General features: G+C 35.2%; 1 protein-coding gene across 2 annotated transcripts; it reads right to left on the bottom strand.

The window, feature by feature from the left end:
- Positions 1-4,300: 4,300 nt before the first annotated feature.
- On the bottom strand, positions 4,301-22,781 carry Ublcp1 (ubiquitin like domain containing CTD phosphatase 1). 2 transcript variants are annotated; one of them, XM_040272341.2, is made up of 12 exons: positions 22,525-22,781; positions 19,336-19,534; positions 18,449-18,540; positions 17,998-18,083; positions 17,800-17,915; positions 16,715-16,813; positions 14,347-14,384; positions 13,809-13,907; positions 11,279-11,395; positions 7,179-7,306; positions 6,289-6,335; positions 4,301-5,396 (listed from the first exon to the last, which is right to left on the bottom strand). In XM_040272341.2, the coding sequence occupies exons 2-11, from the start codon at positions 19,487-19,489 to the stop codon at positions 6,329-6,331; spliced, it is 936 nt and encodes a 311-aa protein (XP_040128275.1). In that variant the 5' UTR covers positions 19,490-19,534; positions 22,525-22,781; the 3' UTR covers positions 4,301-5,396; positions 6,289-6,328. The 2 variants fall into 2 exon arrangements, with proteins under 2 accessions (XP_040128275.1, XP_005325488.1); XM_005325431.5 differs by lacking the exon at positions 6,289-6,335 and having other exon boundaries at positions 22,525-22,744.
- Between the last annotated feature and the right edge of the window lie 1,346 nt (positions 22,782-24,127).

The raw sequence follows: 24,127 nt of genomic DNA, 5'->3' as shown, positions 1-24,127 counted from the left end.
AAAGCCTGCTTCTTTCTCAGCTGCCCATGTCTGGGGTACCTCAAGGAGAGAAATGGAAGGGGCCTTTGACCTATCTTCCTGAGTGTACAGGACTCCACTCTGCCCCACACTGTCACAGCCTATGCACGAATGCTCCATCCCAGACCATCTGGGCAGAAAGGCTGGCTAAGCCTTCTTCATTGCAGGCATAGGTGGATGAGAATGGCAGTTTTTATGTTGACTTTGATATGCTGAGTTTTCTTTTCTTCAAAGTCAGTCTTTCACTGCATAGAGAAGCTGGGAGGGCTACATTTGTCACCCAGTTTCATAGCTGCATGCACCCATGGGATACTGAAGACAGCCTGGGACATGGCCAAGGACATCATGCTGGGGGGCTCTACAGGTTGGGAAATGATGCAATAATGGGGTGAAGGAATGCACATGTGGTCAGTAAAAAACCTTTCATCTGGGTGGTATCAATCACCTCCTATTGGTTTTATCCTTTCTACTTTTGCCTTCTTCAGTATATTCTCCACCCAAGAGCCAGAATGATTTAAAAAAAAAAAAATCAGGTTCTAAAATTTGATCATGGTAATGGTTGCACAATATACTAAAAATTCAGAGTAGCATACTCAGTGATGGGTGAATTTATGGCATGTAAATTCTCTTTCAATAAAGCTGCTAAAAAGTGAAATTGCCATTCTCATATCTAAATAACTGTCCACTGGTTCCTCTCATTTCACTTAGAATTCATCAGACTACTTACTATGACCTGTAGAATCCTGCCTTTCCCGTGGTCTCTGCCTACCTCTCCAACCTCATCTCCTGCCAGGCTACCACTTACCTCCCACTCTCTGCTGAATCTGCCTACCTTGATCCTGTCTTAAGGTTTAGCACTTGCTCTTAGCTCTGCCCCAAATAATCTTCTCCATAATATTCTGAGATAATTCTTATCATTCAGGTCTCAGTTCAAAGGTCGTTGCTATGGTTTGGATACGATTTAACTACGTTCTCCAAGGTTCACACATTGGAAGCTTGGCCTTAATGTGGCAATGTTGGGATGTGGAACCTGTAAGAGGTGGGGCTTAGTGGAAGGTTCTTAGGTCAGTTGGAGGTGTGCTTCTAAAAGGCATGTGGGAACCTAGTCTCTCTCTGACCTCTTATTTGGCAACATGACCTCTTCCTCTCATGTATGATCCCACCATTGCTATCTGCCATGAGGTGATACAGCCAAGGTAGGGCCTGCCAGAGCCTGCACCATGCTGTTTGATTTTCAGCCTCCCAAACTGTGAGATAAATAAATCTTTTCTTCATCATTAGCCTGACTCAAACATTTTGTCCTATTAAGGAAAAAGATTAAACTATTGTCATCCCCCCTTTAATTCATACAACTTCATCAATAAATTACTATCATATTTCATACACACACACACACACGCACACGCACACACACACACACTTCTATTTGAAATTATCTTTCTACCTTTTTACCCTCACTCACATATAAGCTGAGGCTAGAGAATCTTATCTCTGGAGAATAGTACCCCAGATGCTGCAGGTAGTAACAAAATGTTAAATGTTGCCTGTCTGGTTCTTGTGTAGTTCCCTAAAACTCATCAGGAAAAAAAATAACCAACATTTACCTTAGTGTAGCTTTACAATAAAAACAAAATAGTTTAAAAAATGGTTTTGGATTTCTTTTATGACACAGCAAAATTAATAAGCTTCTATCGGTGAACTGCCAGTTTCCAAAATTAGAAATTGAAATGATGTTAATATTCCACTATACAGATTGTATTACAGTGCCACTAAACTTTCAATCATTTCCACTTTGGGTGGTTAGGTGAGGGGTGATGACTTGTCTTCCAGTCCTGAATTACTAAATGGCATTTACAGATTTAAAAAAAGACCAGGGTCATAAAATATGTTTCCTCATTCTTTCCTTTTCTATTAAGAACTCTTAGAAAAGTAAGGTAGTATTTGTAAGTATACAGTCAATCACAGAATTTTTTCTTTTAATAATTACACTGTTAATTATAAGTTTCAGAATGATACAGCTTAATGATAGTCACATGCGCTGAACTAGTCATAATATCACAGACATGTACGGACCACTCTGTTGCCTCCCAGGGCCTCTTCATACATTAGCTCATTTCACCTTTGCAACAGTCTATGGGAAAGGCAGAACAGGTACTTTTTTTTAGACTTTCTTGAGGAGGAAGCAGAAGTTCAGAGTTAGAGCCACTTGCCCAAGGTCCTACTGCCAGTAAAGAGGAATTCTAGCCAAGTGTTTTTCTGACAAATCACTTGCACTTTCTTTTTAAAGCCTTATTTGGGAAACCACAGCAGTTCTTACAGATTAAGCAATCACACGTGACATCAACCTCAAGCCTGGGGACTATCAGTAAGATATTGTATTCAATCAGAAACTGCTTAACAATCTATATATTCCTGAAAAGTCATCACTTTGATCTTTAGTAATGCCAAATTATACACCTACTCAATTTAACATGTGTTCATTGTTAACTATACTGACTTGCAGAAACATCACTAGAGCTCAATCTTTGATGTTTGTAAGGTTTGTGCTCTGTTTATAAACAGCCTTAAAAGCCACAGGTTCAACTTTTAAAGTTTTTCAGAAGGAATCAGTATTTTAATAAGTAAGAGCTTATGTCAAGAAGTATCTTTACATTAGCATTTAAGAAATCCTTGCTTCTTCCAAAGGAAGAATTTAAAGAGAACTATTAGTAGGAAGGTTAAGATTTACTCTCCATGTGCACACTGGCATTATTAGTTCACCATTTTCTAGCTGACAGAATGCCTAATGTTGATTTGTACCCCTTCTTATAATGCACCATTTTTTCAGAAATCTTTGATAAATCTATGAAAAGAATTTCCTTCCTGATAAATCTATGAAAAGAATTCTCTTCTCACCAACACCCACATAGCTTCCCCCAAAGCAATTTCAAAAATTAGATTCTTGCATAAGTAGCTAAGCATTTAATCTTTAGAAACACCTCTTAGGCTGCTATTCCAGCTAACAAGATTAACAAGTTTTGATGTGAATACTTCAGTGGCAACCTGTAACAAGTTGTCCCTTGAGAGAGTTCTGTTGATTACTATGTATGAGAAAAATCTTCAACAGGGTTGTTCAGTATTCATATTTTATTTACTATTCTTAACAACTATCACTGGAAAAAAAAAAAACAAGCAATACCTAATCTTTTTTGCATATGCTTCTTTCCCAGTTACTATCCCAGCACACCTCTACCTCCACCTCCTCCCCCTAAAAGTCAACTACCTTATTTTCCGTGAATGAACATGTTTCAGCTTACCATTTATAATACCTTGTTTATTCTTGACCTGTTAAACTGCATAGCTGCTACAGGTCATTAGTTCAATAACTGATTTTCATAACCTGAATCTGAAGGGCTCTTAGATTTCAAATTGTCCTCTGAATCAAATATGTAATGATGCTCTGTAGTTCTTAAGCTAAATAAACATTAGATACTACTTGTTTTAAAGTTTGAAATTATGTCTGACAAAAACAACTTGCTACTTCACCAGAGTGACTTAGGCTGAACTAAGACATCTCCTGGCTCAGATTTGTGTGCCACATACATAGAGAGATATAGATCCACAGAGATAAACAAATCTCTTCAAAAAAGGATGAGACAGAGAAGATGCACGAAAATTCCCACTCTATGATCATAAAGTATCAATCACACATAGCACATATGATTTCAACAAGCTGAAAAGGACAATATTCTCCCAGAGTGGTTTGATTAAGCATATTGGCTCACAAACTTTGGTTTGGGCACCATCTAATGGCAGGAAATGTTTTGTTTCCAAGGGGCTTGCTAATTCTTGTATTTTAGCTTACACAGACTTGGAAAACATCTGATTTTCTTGAAGTTAAATGTTCAGTTCACTTAAAAAGAGTAAGCCCTTTAATGCTTACGCTAGAATAAAAATCTGTCTTTTACAGTGGGTAGATGTATCCATAAAACAAATATTCTAAAATATTCTATTCTACACTTAAATATTTAAATTTAGCCTCATAATTAAGAACTTACTTTAATTGAATCATTTTGTTAGTTAAAAGCTCTCAAATTCTTCTGCACTATATATCCTTACAATAACCTCAGAATTCAGTGAACTAACATATATAAGTAGTTACTAAAACCAACTATGACTGCATAGTGATATACACGCCTTTAATACCATACACACTTAATTTTTTAATAAGTCCTTGGCTGAACCCAAAATTTGTTTTGTGATTCAACAAAGAGGTAAAATAATATAGAACAGATGACCAATGTTTTAAGAAAAGATATTTATTATTTATACCACTGAAATAGTCCCATAAGAACAATATACACCATGTTTATTTAAAAGGATCAATTCCTTCCAAATACAAGAACTGTATTAAAGCAATACTGTCAACACGAAACAGTGGTCACATTACATATCTGCAGGCTTAAGCATTGCAAATGATATATTTTTTAATCTTATGGCTAGATATTTTCACTGAAACACAGTGTTAGCACTTAGACAAGATAGAGCTGGAACAGAACAAAAACATTTTGTTCATGCTTTTTAGAGCTAATTGGTGGGTAATACATCCCATTTTAAAGTTTATTGCCTTAAACTGCTTTTATGACAATGGTTCAGGCACAAGTGCTCCTACTTAGCCACAAAAAGAAACACTCTTGCCCCTTAATTTTATTATTCAGTCTTACGTTTTCTATTTCTCATACGAGGACATGTCTGTATCACAACTGATGTTCTCCAGTTTTACTTAAAGAACACTGACACACACACAGGCCAAAGTGAGACAGCTCAGAATTTAGAGCTGTAACTAGTGAAATACAGAAGAAAAAATTTGTGACAAAAGAATAAAAATTCCTGGTAATTTTAATCATAACAAACTAGGTTCTATTTTTATTTTTTGATCATTAAGGGAAAAGCCCTAGTTTCAAGATGGGTCTGGCCTTAGATTTAGGCAATCGATAACACAATGAAGTTAAAACACAAGACATAACCTGTTTCCAAAGTCACAAAATGACATTGTTGAGTAAGTTTTTCTCCACTTGTCTTTGTCTTCCTTTTTTTCCTTTTTTTGGTGGAAAACATCTCAGTAATCAATGCTGGAGAAAATATTTTTCAAGAGTAACAGCATATTCATATGAGGGGAGAAAGAATTTTTTTAGCCTATTGCTATGATCTTCAAAAAATATAAAATTAAATTTACAAAAAACTGGAAGACCAAAGGATAAGCAGTCTGGTATTTGCTTCAGTGTCCAGCACTATCATAATGATTTCTAGCATAAAAGCAAAAAGTTCATGGATCTCAAGTATCTTCAATAACTGCCAGTATAACTTGTAACTACTGTCCTTGCTTCTTTGAGAGATACCTGCAAGAAATAAACATTTCAAAGCTAAATTCATGGAAATAATCTAACTCTCCTCCCAAAAGAGTTTTGACTTAATGACAAAGCCTTTCAAAGTATTACCTATAAATATTCAATAACAACTGTTAATTATCTATGGGCTAAGCATTGCTGAAAGCACATATATTAATGTTAGACCTCATGAGAGCTTCATGAGGAGTTTCTGATAGAATCTATTCCCCTTTCAAAGGCACACAGAAGATAAGCAACTTGTCCAAATTCACACAGCTAGAAAGTGCCAGATTCAAAACAAGGTATTGTTTTGATAGGTACATTCAGGACCTATCAATCCATGTTGCCTGCTTTCCATCATGAAAGCCAATATTAACTAGTACTGTAATTTCTAAATCAAAGCCCATTGTAAGATCTTGTTTTTCTTGTATCAAGAGAGTGGGCCAAAATGCTACAGGGGACTCTGATCAAAAGTTTGTAAAAAAGCCAGGTGCAGTGGCACATGCATGTAATCCCAGCAGCTCAGGAGGCTGAGGAAGGAGAATCTTGAGTCCTGAGCCAGCCTCAGCAAAAGCAAGGCTGTAAGCAACTCAGTGAGAACCTGTCTCTGAATAAAATACAAAATAGGGCAGGGGACGTGGCTAAGTGATCAAGTGCCCCTGAGTTCAATTCCCAGTACCCTGCCCCCGCCCCACAAAAAAAGAATTTGTAAAAGATGCAAAGATGTTAATTTACTAAGAAAACAACTTTTTCTTATATTATTTAATAGGTATCTACCAGTAATTTAAATTTTTATATCATTATTTCTCACATTTATGACCTACTATAGTGAACAGGAAGGGAGGTGTTGGGGGAGAGGGTCTTAAGATCCAGAAACCTGAGGAGTTTGGATGCCCATGCTCACTTTGTGCAGTGTGCTGATCTCCGTGACTCAGCTACAACACCTACAATCTGAAGATGGGGATAAAAATGCCTGCTTAATCTTCCTGATAGGATCATGAGACTCCAATAGAATGCTGTGTCAAAGTGATTTGAAAAGACCAAAGTAGAATTTGAAAAGCCAAAGCATAATTACATGAATTGTTTCTTTTGCTTCTATATTGTTGGAACCATGTCAAATTTAAAAAAAAAAATTATTTGTCATACAGAGCAATCCTTTTCATTTCTTCAGAAAATTTTTCCCCCACCTCAAAATCTTGGTATATTCTATATTAATCTTCTATGTAATCTATGTTAAATTTGTGTATATGACTGTGCTTATAAAAAAGACTAGAAGACTACACACCCAGATCATAATAGTAGTTTTCTTTGGAAAGGAAAATCATAAATAATTGTTTCTTCAGTGGGATAAAATTTTCTAATTTTTCTCTATACACTGAAGTTATCTGTAATTTTTAACACATTTCAGGAAAATTCTTAATGAATCTTATCCTTACATTATTTTACAGTATAAGACCAGGTATTAAATTCCCATGTGATTCATAGGCAAGTAGCCACCCTAATGTCACAAAGATAATTTATAGGCAGCATAATGAACGTGTACCAGTCTACGTGTACCAGTCTTTCAAGTCCTTTCTACTAGAAATGCTAAAAAGCTTATGAGATGTGATTCTGTAAGCAAGTTAAAGGTTAAAATTAAAGGGAAAAACATTCATGGGGGGATGTCACTGGACTGGAAAATATTTTTAGAACTCACCCATTTTAAATAAAATTAAGAGCTATGTGTATTCTGGCATACCAATTTTTTTCCATTCTTTTGAGTAAAGAGAAAATGAATATACAATTAACACTTACCTTTCCCAATATTTGTGATTTAGCTCCAAAAAGTCATCTAATTTTGCTATTTCCTTGAGGTACTGAGTTAATTTTAGAAGTTCTTTGTCCTTATCTCGATTTAGGTGTGCTTTCATAAAAGGCCTTATCTATTAGGAAATAAACAAAACTGCAATTGTAATAAGGGGAAAAAACCCTACACCATTTTATCATTTAAATAGTCACTGAGGCTAAAATATCACAAAGGACATCAATGCTAAAACCTACTTTTATAATAGCCTAAATGTGATCAATTGAAACTCACGTATAATGTTTACAGTTCAACTCAAAAGCTCTTCCACCGATTCCATCTAACACCCCTTCAGCTTGAACTTGACAACACCAGCTTTCTGCAACGCACCTGGACCCAATCTGGAGATGGTTCCTCTACTTTGCAAACTGCACAGCTTATACCTTTTTCCCCTTCCATCATTTTAGTTGATTCTTACTAATTTTCATTCACAAAAAAGTTAACCCAAATAAGCCTGATCTAAGTAGAGAGTGAGATAAATTTTAACAGTGGTAGTTTTATTTCAATATTTTTATGAGATTTTTATATAGCTATCATCATACATGTATACAACCTGTCACATTTTATAAGCATTTTTCTTCTTCATTAATTCTCTATAAAATATAATTCTCTAAATAAATGCACAAATTTCCCATAAAAGTCCCATAATATTTTCTAATATTTAAGGTTGATATATTTTATTATAAAAGTCATTCATTTAAAAAGCATTACTTCAAATTACAGAAGTCAGCAGACAGATATAGGGATCATACCAAGTAAGGAATATTATATACCTTGACTTGGATAAAAGATGATTTATCTTTTAAAACAATTTGTTAACTATAAATTTTATGTACTTTTGATTTGATAGTCCCAATAAAGAGTTTTGCTTTTCTTTTTTTTAAATATATTTACTTTATTTATTTTTATGTGGTGCTATTGAATACAGTGTGTCACATGTGAGGGGCAAACACTCTACCACTGAGCTATAATCCCAGCTCCAAGTTTTGCTTTTCTTAAACACATCAGTTCAAATTATCTTTATACAACTCAAGATAGCTTCTCAAATTTTTAAATTAATTTTAAATAAAATTATACTGTCTGGGTTTGCTTCAAAATATTAAAGAGACAGAAGTAAGACAGTGTATAGAACAAACAAAATTGTTGAAGAATTTATAAGTTATTTAAACTAGGTGATTCACAAGTGAGAATTAATCATATATTTCTATGTAGTTTTGTTTACATTTGAATTTTTCTGTTGTGAAATGTCTCTTCAAAGAAAAAAAAAAAAATCACCCAGGATTTGGGCATGTACTCAGTGGTGAGTAAAGTATCTGCTGAGCTCAAACAAGGCCCTTTGGTTCCATCAAGCACAAAAAAAGAAGGAGGAAAAAAAAAAACCCAACCTATACAACACCAAACAAAACTCAGACTCCTAAAGCACACAGGTTAAGGACTACTTAGCAAAGTACTCAAGTATCCTTAATCTGAAACAAAGAAAATTTAACTTTGTCATTAGTTATTAATTTTACATAGTAACACTGAAAAAAAATAGCATTTAATTATTGCCACTTACTTGAAAAGCAAGAACAATAAGCCCACAGAAGTCCACTACCAAACCTATCAAGGATAGGGAAGGTTCTAAATATTTGCTATATCATTTTCTGCTGAATCTAGAAAAATGCCTGAAAGGGACAGAAAGAATATCTTCCCAGATGTCCTGCTAGCATCAGAAGAGCCTGGTGTCAGGGTCAGCTACAGCTGTCAGGGGGCTCCCCTGACACCTCTAGGGAACCAGTGAAGGATGACAGAGTGACTGCCCTGACACCAGCTCTGTGGGAGATCCAGATGATGCTCTCTGCGTCAGCCCTGGGGCCAGGAGTAAACAGAGGCATGACTTTCTTTACAATCCTGAGAAGACAGGAACGTAACTCCTCAAGAATATAAAGGCAAGCAGACCTCGACAGTCAAGGGTCAAATGTTTTCTCTCAAACTACTAATACACAATGTACCAACAAAGGAATTCCAAGTTTAAACAGCAGGAAGGAATTTAGAAATAAAAGTCAAAATACAGGGTACTACAGTGGCTAGTAAATACGATTTTTAACCCAAGGCCTTGCTATTTTTCCCCTCCAAACATTTGGTCTTGACCAGCATTAAACAACAACAATAAAAACTAAATATTCAAATAATTCTATTTCAGACAAGTTAAAGTAAACTAAAGGCAAAAAAAAAAAAAAAAAACAGCTAGCAGTCACCTAACTGATTACTTGTTCTAGCATAATCATTGTACACTGTGCCATTTTTCAAAATTAATCTGAGTGCTCACTAGTAGGACAGGCAACACACATGATCATTATCTTGTTGTCTCCTATCAAAGAAAGGTTTTAAGAAACTTAAGATTATTTATATTTTGTTTTTGTTTGCCTCAGTCTCCTGAGCCACTGGGATTACAGGCATACACCACTGTACCCAATATTTCCTGACTTATTTTATTTTTTTATATACTGAGGAGTTTTCCACTGAGCTATCCCCTTTGTCTTCTATATTTTTTAAGTGTCAGACAGGGTCTCACTAAGTTACTGATGTTGGCCACAAACTTGCAATGCCCTGCCTCAGCCTCCAGAGATTGGGATTACAGGTATGTACCACTGAGCCCAGTCCTGATTTAGAATTTTTGAGGGTGAAGACATATAATTTTAGAATTTCTTTAATGAATCCGAGTTACCCAATTTTTCAAAAACCCTGCTATAAACTAACATGAAGAATTAGAAATGAATATCATCATCTTGAATATCATCATCTTTCCCTCCAACAGAGTGATGAGTAGGGTCCAAATGTTGGTTGGGAAAATAAAGTTTCTTCCAAACACACACGAAATTATCGTATTTTTTTGTTTAAAGGCTAAATGTCTCCTCAAAAATTCTGTAAACATCATGAACTCACCTCAACATGTAAAAGCTGTTTGTTTCATAAAAAATTAGCCATCAAATATCTTTTCTGTTCCCTCTACCTGGGAAGTGCTTCTTCCATAGCTTCAAACAGAAATCACTTTCCTTAGAGTAATATAACCACTCTCCTTCCAAATCAACAACTTTATATTTGTGGCAATTTAGGACTTAGATTAGCATTCTGTACCTTAAACTATACTTACTATACACTAAAGACCTAATCAAGAATCTATTAAGAAAGGCTTCAAAAATGTACTTTCTGCAAGTTTCTATTTTGTGATTTTTAAAACTATCAAGAATCCAACTGGCAGAAAAAGTATAGAATTGAAAATAAAAAATAACTTAGTGCTTAGATTTCTACTTCAAAATGGAATCTCCATTTGCACACTACAGAAATAGCTTTTCCACTTTCATATTCAGCCAACACACAAGCAACTATGAACACCAGGAATGTTTTACTTTCAAATTTCTCTCTTATGAATTTTATACTGTTGCCAGAATTAAAATGTCACTACTGCATCTATACTAGATTTCATGTGACTGAAGATTATCATTGACCCAGTAACCAAGTCACTTAGATGCCAGCCCAAATTCTGTCTAATCAGTTACATATAAGATATTGGGCAAACTGTGCACTTTCTCAGACTATTTCTAAAAATAAGAAAGTAAGTGACTGTGGTTCTGTCTAGCTCTGACATCTAAAATTCTAAGTTCTGTACTTAACATATGTATTCCAAAAACCTTCTTAGTTTTAGCTTAAAAGGGGATAAAACAAACATCTCTAGTGCTAGCTATTCAGCACATCAGAAATTTCACTCTGTGATGTAGTGTGCTGCTCCTAAGGCCACAAACCTGTATAGCATGTTACTATACTGTCATTGTGGGCAACTGTAACAAAGTGGTAAGCACTTGGGTATCTAAACATAAAATACAATAAAAGCACCAGACAACAGGATTTTTTCAGCTCCATTCCAATCTTAGGGGATCACCCGCATATACCTGGTGCATCATTGACTCAAACAGCATTAATCAGTGCATGACTGCACTCCTTAAAATTTATGAAATTCAACAGTGCTTAAAATTTTGCCACACAGTATCCAGCAAGTAAAATTATGTCTTACCTTTAGTCCATTTTGTGGGTTCATTAGAAAATTTCTTCCTATGTCATCAAACATAATGGTGTTCTTTTTGCTGTAAAACTCGGAAAACTTTCCCCAGATAACACCAAGAGGCTTTACCTTAGAATAAAAGTTTAGATTTAACTCAAATTTTATCAATACTTCTTCTTCTTCTTCTTCTTTTTTTTAAAGCAGAGCTATTGCAAATGCCCCGCAGAAAAACGTTAGAGTTCCTTTCATCCTATCAGATGGCTTACTCTGTGAGCTGATGAAAGGCCACACTTCCAACATAATGCTATCTAACAAGTCCAAATTTCTTAAAAGTTCATTCTTGTCTCACTGAATGAAACACATTTTAAGAGTTTATGTAATTTTAATATAAAGTTTGTGGGTAAAAGGAGAGGTTATTTCATTTTTAAAGGATAGAAAATAATTCTTTAGATGTAAGCATTCACGTGACTTCCTGAGCTAACACAAGCCCTCCCAGAGCGTGAGAGTTGTGTGGGGTCTATTGTCAAAACTAGAGACACTTTATTGAAGGAAAATGTACCTGGCTCTTTTAATATTTTATTGCAAAACAAAACTTGGTTTTGCTTTAATTCAATGACACAGGTGCACAATTACTAGTGCACTTGATTGCTTAATTTCAAAAGAGCCATTGAATTTCTCACTCTTAATTCAGACTTCTTAAATCATGACTTCAAAAGGACGATTCATTATATAGACATATCTCTTGGTACTTGCATAAGATCACACAAGAAATATCGATGCTGCCTGTGAGGAGAATAAGTGGCTAAGGGGTCCAGGTAGGAAGAATTCATTATGTACTTTAGTTTTGTTTTTCAATCATGTGAATGTATTACCCACTCAGAAAAATTTTAAAGACATAATATTACTTTTTGCTAAAGTCAGTAATTTATGGTATTGTAATATTAGATTAAATGATAATAAATGATGACAAAAGTTGTCACTTAAAAATGTTTTCTTTTTATTCACCTGAGATTTTTTTACTCTATGTTTACTACTGAAATAAAACTACTAAAAACTTGAAGACAAACATACAGGAACTAACACAATAGGCCAGATTCTTGATTTACTTTTAGCTAACAAAAGTGTCAAGAAATGGGACAAGAAGGATGAATTTTTTTATGACACCTAGGGTTAGAAATTCCACATTGTCTTTCCCCATATAACACCAAGAGGCTGTCATTTGACTATTAACCCACGAAACTAATAGGGATTGGGGAGAATTTAGGACACCAGGAAAGCTTAGGTGAGATAGTATTAAAATCGTTCCACTGGAATATTTTTGTTCTCAATTAGAAAAGTAATAATGCTGATCACAAAAAAATTTGAATATAGAGAAAAAACACAAAGAAAAATTTTAAATCACATATAATCTGGTCAATATTGAGGATAGCAACTAAATATTCTGACCTATTTATCTTCAGACTTCTATATCAACAGCAGATATAGAACACAAATCCTTTGGTAAAAAACATACAAAAGTTAAGGGCTATTTCCTAGCAGATCACAAACACTGCTCTCTAGAAACTTTTACTTTAATGTATCATAAAATTTTTAAATCATTAAATACCCTACTACACCAGATGATCAGTTGCATGCCATCATATGAATAAAAATATAACTAATTTCTTTCTTATTCCTGCATATTAAGGATTATTTTTTATTTCATTTTTTGCCATTATAACATTGCTATATTTAATATTTCCAAACTTCTTTTAAACATTTGGATTTTGGAAATGTATTATGTTACTTTAGTAGTTTTTCTCCTGAGCTGAGTAACTCTTCTCAGAGTTACTCAGAAAAAATCCCCATGCACTTAAACCATTCCATTTATAACTTTAACAATTTTAAACTTTAATCTCGCCTCAGGTTTTCCTAGTATTCTAAATTCTCTACAAATTCCTACCAGCTTGTGTGCTTTCAAAAGGTCTGGACTACATCTCATTCATCTCTTTATTCCCAAGGCCTATTACAGGGCTTTGTAGACAGCTGGTACTCAATACTATGTTTACTTAAGTAAACACAGTGAACACCCCTAATCTTTTCAGCCAAATCTTTTTCCTGATGGCACCTGTTGGTATTCTCTAGGGCTACATGTTCTTCAACCAAAGTACATGTATGTATCATGATGCACCTGTTATTAGTACCAGATTCACAAAAGGCAGAGTGAGTAAATTTTGTTTTGTTTCTAAATCTTCCTTGATGATATTCGGTATTTCTCTTACCTACTTCGCCTGGTAATGCTGCTGACATCATCATAGACAATTATCTTTGACCACAATTCTTTTAGTGATAGTTGTGCTTCAAGATCCTTAGCTGTAGCACTAAAATTAAAATGTTTTAACCTAAAATACATTCTCCTATGTTGAAATTCAACTGCCATTGTCTCATCCACTCAGATGAGTTTCTAAACTCATTCTGTGGCTTCCTCCATCAGTATAAACACAAAAAGTACACTAGAAAATAAACACATCTTTAAATAGAAGTAAAATAAATAAGCTCTTACGTCTATTAATCCTCTTCTTGGAGTATGCACAGTTATCATAGCAGCACTGTCCAACATGAAGGTAATCTTGTAATTTGCATTTGTACTCACGCCCAGCTCCTATAAACACAAATATCTGTTAGGTAAACATAATAATGAGGAAAATTTCAGGGTTTCTGAATATTCCAGCTGCAATTTCCCATAATGCCAACTTTTACAACACTGGCCAGATCTTGCTAAATGACCAAGTCTCTTACTTTCACTTAGCCAAGTCAACAGACAGTAGTTGAAAGAAAAATAAACTAGAAACAGATTACTGCTTCACTAACCATTTTAAAGTGCATCACTGCTTTAAGAGCAAAAGGAAAACAAAGCCTTATTGTAAAGTGGGGGAGAAAAACAAGGGGAAGCTTAGCTGTACTTTTTCTTGAAAATGACTCCAGCATTCAGTATAATCTTCATTGAACAGACTTTCAACACACTTCTGCCCCTGCTACTACAGAACTTTTTACAAATGCAACTTCAAAACATTTCTGAATAGCTTGTTTCTAATACTTACTTTCATTTTAGCTTCAATCCACTTCATATTTGTTGCAGCTAAAACATGAGGAATAATACAATACAAATGAAAAAGTATGAATTTCATTTTTTAAAAAAAGTCTTCTGTATAAATAAGTCTTCTAAACAAGATTAAAAGTTAAAAAGGCATCACAGTCCCTTGCATATTTATTATTTTTTAAAAAAATATTTATAAAAAGACAGGTGTGGTGGTGCATTCTTATAGTTCTGGTGACTCGGGAGGCTAAGGTGGAAGGAACACAAGTTCAAGGCCAGCCTCAGCAACTTAATGAGACCCAGTCCCAAATTAAAAATAAAAGGGGTGGGGATGCAGCTCTGTAGTAAAACACCCGAGCTCTAATCCCCAGTACCAATAAAATATATATATATAAAAAAACTTATTTTAGTATGTCTTCAAGACATAATGAAATCTAAACAAGTTTTATATAAAAGATACAGGTAATCCATGCTCAAAAGAACTCTGACCCTAGAAAACTGATAAATCAAACTCTCTTTAAAAAAAAAAAAGTCATGGAACCATGCTGTATCAGTTCCAAAATTTAAATGTGGGATGCTGAATGTCAATTTTCTTCCATGTTCCTAATTCCAGGCCATACAAAGGTATATATCTGAAATGTCAATATAAGCATATAAATATTGTGAATCAAAAGTCTATGTTGAATACTAGCTACATCCTGCATTTTGTCAGGCTCAGCAAATTTAACTCTCATTGAGTCCAGCACCTTGTAATAAAGAAACACATTCATAAAATGCATCTGTGTTATATAACCACTCACTGTCAGATATTCACCAGTTTTAGGATCACTAACATTAAAATTCAATCCTTATCTTTATGTGCCTACTAATCCCAAGTTATTGGACAAAATTGCACAGGTATTACCAAGTAAAATATTTTAAAAGAGGAAAAAGCGGTTTAAAGTGTGTGTGTGTGTGTGTGTGTGTGTTTTAAAGGCAAAGAAGAAACTTGAGTTCCCAAAGTAAAAATCTTCAGCATATACACATGAAAAAGCAAAAGAATCCTCTTACTTGCAAAAATGGTCAGCTGATCTAAAATTTTAGACTTTTGGATCTATAATGAAAACAGTCATAAGACAGGGAAAAAAATTTTTCACTTCAGTACCTACTTTGTGTCTGTGATTCTCAGATGAAAACAAAGAGACTAAGAGCTAATAAAAATAGTTTCTCATCATTAAGTAACATCATACATGTCAGACATGGTGCTACTTACTATACTGGTATTTCTATTCTTATAACTAACTCATAAAACAGATTTAGTGATCTTCATTTCTTAGCTGAGGAAAGTAGGGCTCAAAGAGATTAACTAACCTGTCTGTCTAGTGTCACACAACAAGGACAGAACCAGAATTAAAACTCTAGTCTATTTTAGCTCCAAAGTAACTCATTCTTTTCAACATACTATCACAAAATATAATGATTTACAAAAATAACCTAAAATTATCTTATTTTAACAATTTTTTTCTCATCTTAATAGCTATAAACTTATCACAGAAAGTGGAAATATGCTGATTTATAAAGAAAAGTAGAAAGGAAATTTATAGATTAAAACAACTATCTTGCTTCTCATCGAATACCTAGTATAACCAAATGGTGAAGCTTTAATTGATGGGATTTCTGTAATGCACAATCAGAATAACTCTTCTCTGCTTATGACGTTGCCAAGAAGTGATGTTAAATATTTGTAGAGAAATGAGGCATAAACTAAAACACTGCTTCATTTTTCAAGAAAGTCTTGCTAAGAAAGAAAAGTCAACTGAACCAATAGGGCTTTTACTAATATAGAAGATTTTTTAGAGAAAACTCATTATCTTCTCAGAGGTTTTGGAATGGTCCAAATACCACATTTTGAGTAAAACTGCTTCAGTTCATACACTAATTTTTCCTTAATTTTTTTCGCCCCTCTTTATTTCTATAGAATTACATTAGTGAGTTCTTTTCTTTCTTTTTTTTTTTTTTTTAACATATCTTTCTCTATATGTTTCTAACCTGGAGCGAGAAAGAAAGCAAAAATACCTTGAAACATCCAGGATTCCACTGGACAAATCAAAGAAAAATTTCTAATCAAATTGAGATCTTTCATAAGGTCCCTTTTTCTCTGACATTATGTTGTACTCTTGTCTGGTACTAAACTCAGCATTATGTGACAAATGTATGTACAAGTTAATAGCATGTTGTAAAAAAGTAAAACATACTTCATTTCAGAAATTTGCTAAAAAAACAAATGAAAACAATTCCATATTTAAACTCAAGTCTTTCGAGTTCATACTTTATAAAGAATGATATTAACAACCTTATTTCAACTGAAATCTAAACAAAAAAATATTGCTTACACCAAATAACAATGTCATAATCTTCATATGCAGATGTTAGAAATTCATGAAGATATGGCCTCATTAATTCTACACCAGTCTCTGCACAAGACCTATGGTCTAAAAGAAAGTTGATAACAGATGTTAGGTTATTATCATGAACAAGTACCAAATAGCAATGAAATTATTATGAAATGTCATCTATTATGAAATGTAACAAACATTCAACTGCAAACTACTTTAAACTGAAAAAGATTTGACAAAGGGATATCTTTCAAAGCACAAAATTAGTATACTTGTGCTACCATTTTAATTGGTTAATTTTGCTCAATGCGCAATACTAAGAATTCAGACTTATATTATAAACTGTCCATTTTTTCTCGTCTAGTCTAAAAAGTTTAGATATTTGTGAAAATGAAAAATAAGCTAGGACCACCTATACTCCCATTTCATTATCACCTTGCAAGATAAAAATCATATTCCACCAGACTGACAGGACTAATTAACTTATTAAGTCTTTAATAAGTTATGACAAAGCTTAGGATTAAAAGTAAACACATTCTAATATCAGGAGTTAACTACTTCTTGATGAAATGAACATCTTTTTTTCATTGACTGACTAAATATTAAACAGCTCAACTGTACTTAAACAGAAAACAAGGGAAAAAATACCAAAAGTGACTTTAAATTTCCTCATAAGAACTTAAGTGTTAGCCAATCAGAAATGACTCCGTCAAATTACTATGTATCTACAAACTAGAATATTATGTAGGCAAAATATATAAATAATTATATTTTAAAACAACAAATGATATTAAATGACTGAGATGATGCACAATCTATCACTGAGTAAAGAAAAAAAGGAGATACATACAAACACACTAGAAGATACAATCAAAATATTAAGAGCGGTCATCTTTTGGTCTTTAAATTATAGATGACTTCTTTTCTCGCTTATTTGTATTCCTACAATGAACGATATACTTTTGTAATAAGAAAAGCTGCGAAATACTTGATGTGAACCCTGAGTTGCTGGAAAAAAACAAACAAAAAGAAAAAAAAGTTGTTGTGGATAACAGAAAATGAAGTATTATTAATTGACTTACCAAATAATGTATAATCAACATCTAGTACCAAAAGCTTTTTTCCTTCTCTGGGAGGATTTAATATTTCCACTTTGTATTCTTTCACTCTGCGAGAAATTTTCAGTAGGTTTTCTTCTCTAACGGGAAAAAATAAAATCTGATGAAACACTCACTTTTGCTCCCATGACCAAGATTTCCTCTAAAGTAGAGAGCACTTACCTATTTTCTACTTCAACAACTTCATCTTCAATATCAAAGTCATTGACAACATCATCATTGTCAGGGGGTGGACCTAAGACATCTTCCTATTAAGATAAAAAAAAAAAAGTTTGTTTACTAAAACAAATATACACAAAGCACAAAAATCAAATGAAGTACAATTTAAATTCAAGAGTCTTTCAAGTACACAATTAATAATTTGTTATATATGTCCCCTGGGAAGATTTATTATGTTAAGTTTGGACATTTGGGCTACTATTATACTTACAGCTAACTATATACTAAAAATTTCCCCAGTATTTATCTTATGCTGAATTAATACAACAGTCACTGTGCAACTTTTACTTTTCACTAATACACTGACAATATTACCACAATTAAAACACAACAGTGTAGTATATAAATCAAAATATCTTCAAAGGGACAAATGGTAACAAAAGTAAAAATTTACCAAGCTCTCCTCACGAGTTCCCATCATCATGATTTTAGTATTTGGTTTCAGTTTGAGAGCTCCAAGCTTAACATCATTTTCTGCAGGTTTGCCTACAATACAAGCAAATGACTGTTTTCTCACTAAAGTTCAGGTGCTGGTTTCACTATTCCATTACACAAACCCTAACATCAAAAGGTTTGGTACAGATGCTACAGCAGTTCAGGGTTTTTGTTTTTTTTTTTCTCTTTTGCTAACAAATTGTTACTGCTGAATTAGTGCAATCTAAGATACTAAGAACTCACAACTATTACGAGGATCATTTTTCCATATTTCATTTTAGAACACCTTTTTATTCAATTAACCAAAAAATAAACTTATGTTTTATTTCATTGTTTCAGATGAAGAAAACGCTTTTCCAGGAAGCCTTGAAAACTGACACTTAAGAAAAAACTGTAGATATATCGCTGCTCCAAACTTGCCCTTCAATAATTTGACAAATGCAAAAACTTAGGAGTCCCTTTTAAGTACAGTCCTATAAATTTTAAATATCATCTTTACCTTTAGAACAGAAAAGATAATTTGGGTAGAGTTAAAGGCCTAAGCTATAATGAGAATATTGTGCTAAAGCACAGATGTCAGAAGAGAACAATTCCATCTGGGACTTCTGTGTCAAAGTTTTAAGCAGTAAACACCAATTTATGTTAAGAGGAATCAATAGCAGTCTTAATACTGGTAATAGTTTAAAGTAACCTTTAATATTCTACTTTTACTACTAAAAATTTTAGGAATATCCCTATGAAAGAAATGTTAACAAGGAAAGTCTTATTAAAGAAAACAACAGATAATAGCAAATATAAAAATTCATAAATATCAATTCCAAAACTGTGAAGAGGAGAGAGATTTACCTTTAACTTTGAGTCCAAGTAACTTTTGGCGTTCTGGCAGCACTCCTGTAAGGGTCTTGAGAAACTGTTTGAGATCTAGCACGGTATCATCTTCTGAAAGTGTGGTCACTGAATATTCCTGTCCACCCCATTTTACAATGATAGGGAGAGCCATTATTGAAGCATATGAGGCAGCGAGCTTTCCTTTGGGAAAAAATAGCTAGAAAAGAAGGCATGTACAAATGAACTGGTTAGAATTGATATATCAAGGACAAGACTATAACTTTAAGTCCTGTAAGTGTGTAAAGTTTTGAGTTCTATTTTACAAATTGACAACAGAGCAACAAACATTCTGCCTTACAGAAGTGCTCCCAGAACACTTAGTAACTAAAGTTACTAGGCCTCAAAGTTACTATGACCCCACTCTCACAAATTTGGCTAAGAGTTACTGCTTCCTGATACTTTATGAGATTCTCTCTGTTGTTCACCTGGAAAGGTAAAATAACGAGCTAGCTATCCCTCCTGCTCTATCTCATCAGGTTTATGTTACAAGTCATCATGTTCATATAATATTTAAGAAGTAGTGTAGTGCAGTTGCTAGAAGCAATGCTACCTGGCTAGTATTTGATTCTGGGAAATTAACTTGATTTTTCATGCCAAGATTTCCTCGTCTATAAAACAGGAATGAGAATACTATCTATTTCTTAGGGTTCTGATGAGAATTAAATTACTTGATATTTATAAGTCGAACAGCACCTAGCACATGGTAAGCACTACATAATTGTTGGTTAAATAAATTTAAAACTGAAAGCTTACTATATTCTAGGCACTGTGCTAAATAAATAAGAAGCCATTATTTGTTTCATATATTATGAATTGGCCAGTTTTACACAGACAATCTCATTTAACACAATTATTTGGTAAATGTTCCCTCTTTTACAATTAAAGAACTTAGAAAGAGAGTTATGTAATGTGCTCATAACTAGGCACATAGCTGGGAAAAGAATAGGCCTAGTGACTAAATCTCATGTACACTGTATCCTTTAAACCATAGCCTCCTCTATTCAACTGGACCTACAGGAGTTAAAGCATCAAAGCCCAGTAAATACAAAACCCATAGGCACAGATCAAAGCACACAATTTTATATTGCAGCTGCTACTCTAATCAACTATCACATGTAGCTCTCTTCCCCCATAAAACTTTCTACTTCTTATAAGGTTTTTCCTCCCACAGTTGTGACCTTTTCTAATCTCAAAGAAGTCGTTTCCAAATGTTTTCACTCATTTGATCAAACATTTGATTGCACTATTCATGGAATTATTACACCCAACTATGAGAGAAGATAAATTTTAAGCATCAATATACAAAAACAATTTGGAAAGAATATGTTCTATTAACATGCTCTTAGTAAGTGAGAATGTCAGAAATTCATATTTATATTTACTCATTTAAATATGAAGAGAATTCATGTATTCCCTTATATAAATGTTTCACATTTATATTCATATTTATACTTACTCTCTTATGTTTATAATCTGTTCTCCTGAAAATTTAAAGCAAGTGTGTTAATTTGGAGTAACATGTTTACTTTATAACTTGCTCTAATAAATTGTATAATCTTCAATTTAAAAAAGTTGGCCTTTTGAGTTAAGCTGCAATAGAGTTTAAGTATTATTTTCCTGTCAGAAATGAAAATAAACATGATATTTACAGAGTTCAGAAGGCATCCAGTACTATGTGTTGTGGTAGTCAGAGTTTGGAGTGAGCTGCCTAATTCCAGCACCTTGGACAAGTCATTTCTCTTGCAATCTAGAAGTTCTCTAGAGGTTCTATAAGCAGTCCCCAAACCAACTAACAGGATTCAGCTCACTGAATAACTTGTTGGAAATGCAATCAAAGGTGGAGGGAAGAGACCTAGCAACTTGTGTTTTAATCAGCCTCATTCCATCATCTCCAATGCATGCTCAAAATTTGAGAGACACTGCTGTAGGCTCTGCAATGTTCTCAGCCTTAAAAAAGAAAATGTGCCAGATGGTATGGGTTCTGTGTACTTAATAAAGCAGCATACAAACACTGTGAAACACCTTTGCCACAGTGGGAATTTCAAGTTGGCAATTGCCCTAAAGGACCAAACATAACCAAATACTATAAAGATTTTTAAATGCATAAATCCTTAAGGCTTCTTTTTAATGCTTTCACACTTAACCTTTATAATATTCTGAATCATTTTAGAGCCCCATCAGAATAAACTGAAAAATGGCTGAGGGAGGTGGCAATCAAACCTAAGCAAGCAAAGAACACACCTTTAAAGGATACCTAAAGAACAGCTGTTTAGATCGGAGTTATTTTGTTTGTTTGTCTTTGTTTTTTTTGCCTAATACACTATATTGACTTTGTCTAGACTATTCCAACTCTGGTCTTCAGTTTTCTCAAGTACAAAATGAAGCGACTAACATTTACTAGACAAGAACAGAGTTAAGGTAGAAGATAATATCTGCGGTAGCCCTTTCTACACTAGAGAAAGCAATAAAAATGGTGTGGTTGAGAATATAACACACTGAACAATTGGAGTATCCCACTTATTCTTCACAATCTTGAATTAACAATTATTGTCTTCATTGTAGAGACCAAAAACAAGAAGGAAAAAAAAAAGAATAAGCTTAATAACTTGCCCAAGACTGCACAAATCAAAACATGGTAATCTCAAAGCACAGGAACAAAAGTAACACTCTGGGAACCCACGCGAGGGGAATAACTTTACATCCAGCCCAGCAGGCGGTAACTGAAGTGCTGTCAGTTCTGGGCCAGGACCACGCTTCAGTAGCACCTCCAGAAAGGTGCAGTGGAGGGAGCAGCGTGAACTGCGCGGTGTGGGACATCATCAGAAGGCAGGGGAGACTCCAGAACCCAGGGGGCTGGGTGCTTTCAACAAGGAGGGCGGGGAGGGTTGAACAAACCCCAGAAGGGGCAGGAAAATAATCTGGGGACGCAGAATCTATTGGGGCTCGAGAAGGCCGCATGCGAAGGCGGTAGCCACCGCCACCCGCGGGTCCGGGGCCAGGCACCTGGGTGTCGGACTCGGACAGCCGCGGCCCCCGGCCCGTCGTGGCCTACCGCGGTGCAGAACGCACGGCGCAGGCTGCAGAGCCACGTCCTCCGCCGCCAGTGCGGCGACACCGCTGCGTGCGCGGGGAGCCCGAACCCCTCACCTGGAGCGCGGCGGACCCTGCAGCAGAGGACGCGGACACCGTCCACCAAGGAACCAAAGGCGACCGGAAGTGAAGGGCGGGACCGGAACCGGCTGAAGAACCGGAAGTGGGTGGTATGAAACGGAAACACGATGGGGACGCTGTTGTTTCCCTAGTTTCTCTTTGGGAGCTAACCGTAGATAGCCACCGCCGGGGATCGCCACAGGCCACGAGGAAGGAAAGCCCTTTGGGGACTGTGGCCACTGTGCAGATACCCAGGATCACTCAGTGGCCCTCGGGCATGGCCCGCTTTGCGCATGCGCCCGGTGGCGGGCTTAAAGCGGGAAGGTTCTATGCTCGGGCGCATGACGTCTTCTGTATTGTTTCGCCTAAATCGGAAGTGGGTGGGGTGCGGCGTGATTTCGTGCTGAGCTCTCGGTGGGACTTGAGGCTTGGACTGCTGTTACTAACTGAAGTCGAAAAAATGACCTCCGGATGGCTTGACACCTCTCTGTAGCCGCAGGGGCCACCAACGCTGATCATTTCTGGGGCTCAGAATGTTGCTGAATCTAAGAGGAACCTGAAGAGCGTCAGGAAAGGGAGAGGGCAGCCTGCTTGATTGGAGACCCAGGAAGCACATGTGAATATGAGAGCTGCCAATCACATTACTACATTGCATCATATCTCATCTCCACTTTCCCATCACATCCCCATTACTTCCCCCCTTGAATGCAAGGAAAGCCAGTTACCCTGACAAAAGAATTTAAGAATTAAATGGAAACTCAAAGCAGTCCCCATCTCTTCCATAAACGGAACTCCCAAAACGCAAAAAAAAAAAAAAAAAAAAAAAAAAGAAGGGGAGGATCAGTTATCACAAAGATACAGGGAAGAGCAATGGAGTGGGAGGGAGGAGGGATGAGAAGGGAGAAAATGTGGAATGAATTTAACAAAATCCCACTTTATGTGCATACATAAATATACCACAGGGAATTTCACACTTACGTATGAATAGAACCAGTTAAAAAAATGAGTGATGAAAAGATCAGTAGAGTCTAGGAAGAAGAATAGGAGGGAGGGAAAGGGGAGGAAAGGGGACTGAAATTTCACGCATATATGATTTTTGTCAAAATGAACACAACTATTAAGTATAACTATAATGCTCTGACAAAGAAGAAAAGGAAAATGCAGATAGAAAAGAAAAAGACCCAATTGCAAAGTTTACACACAGAAATTAACTGTAAGTGCATTCAAAGGATGTGAGTACTCGTGGACTTTGTAAATGATTGACAGGTAGGAACCAGAGAGTATCCTGGGATGAGGTACAAAGGGCAATACAAGGTCGTGAAGAATGCCAAACTTCACTGACAAAATTTAAATTCAGAATACAATTATAAGATTCATTTTTGTCTGAGCACTGATATCCAAACTCAGACAAAATTAGATTGAGCTGTTAGCCTTGTAGCCTCTTATGTACACTTATCACCATCATTACTCATCTTTTAATTATCGCTGCCTCTATAACTATCACAGCCTACTACTTATTTGATCCACAAAGACACTATTATTGCCCAGGCACTGTTTGTACACCAGCACCTACTACTACCATTCTCACTCCCCAGGTACA

Source organism: Ictidomys tridecemlineatus, chromosome 1 (assembly GCF_052094955.1).
Source record: "Ictidomys tridecemlineatus isolate mIctTri1 chromosome 1, mIctTri1.hap1, whole genome shotgun sequence".
Lineage (NCBI taxonomy): Eukaryota > Metazoa > Chordata > Mammalia > Rodentia > Sciuridae > Ictidomys > Ictidomys tridecemlineatus.
Note: the sequence above shows the minus strand (reverse complement) of the source record. Positions and strands in the feature narration are given on the sequence as shown.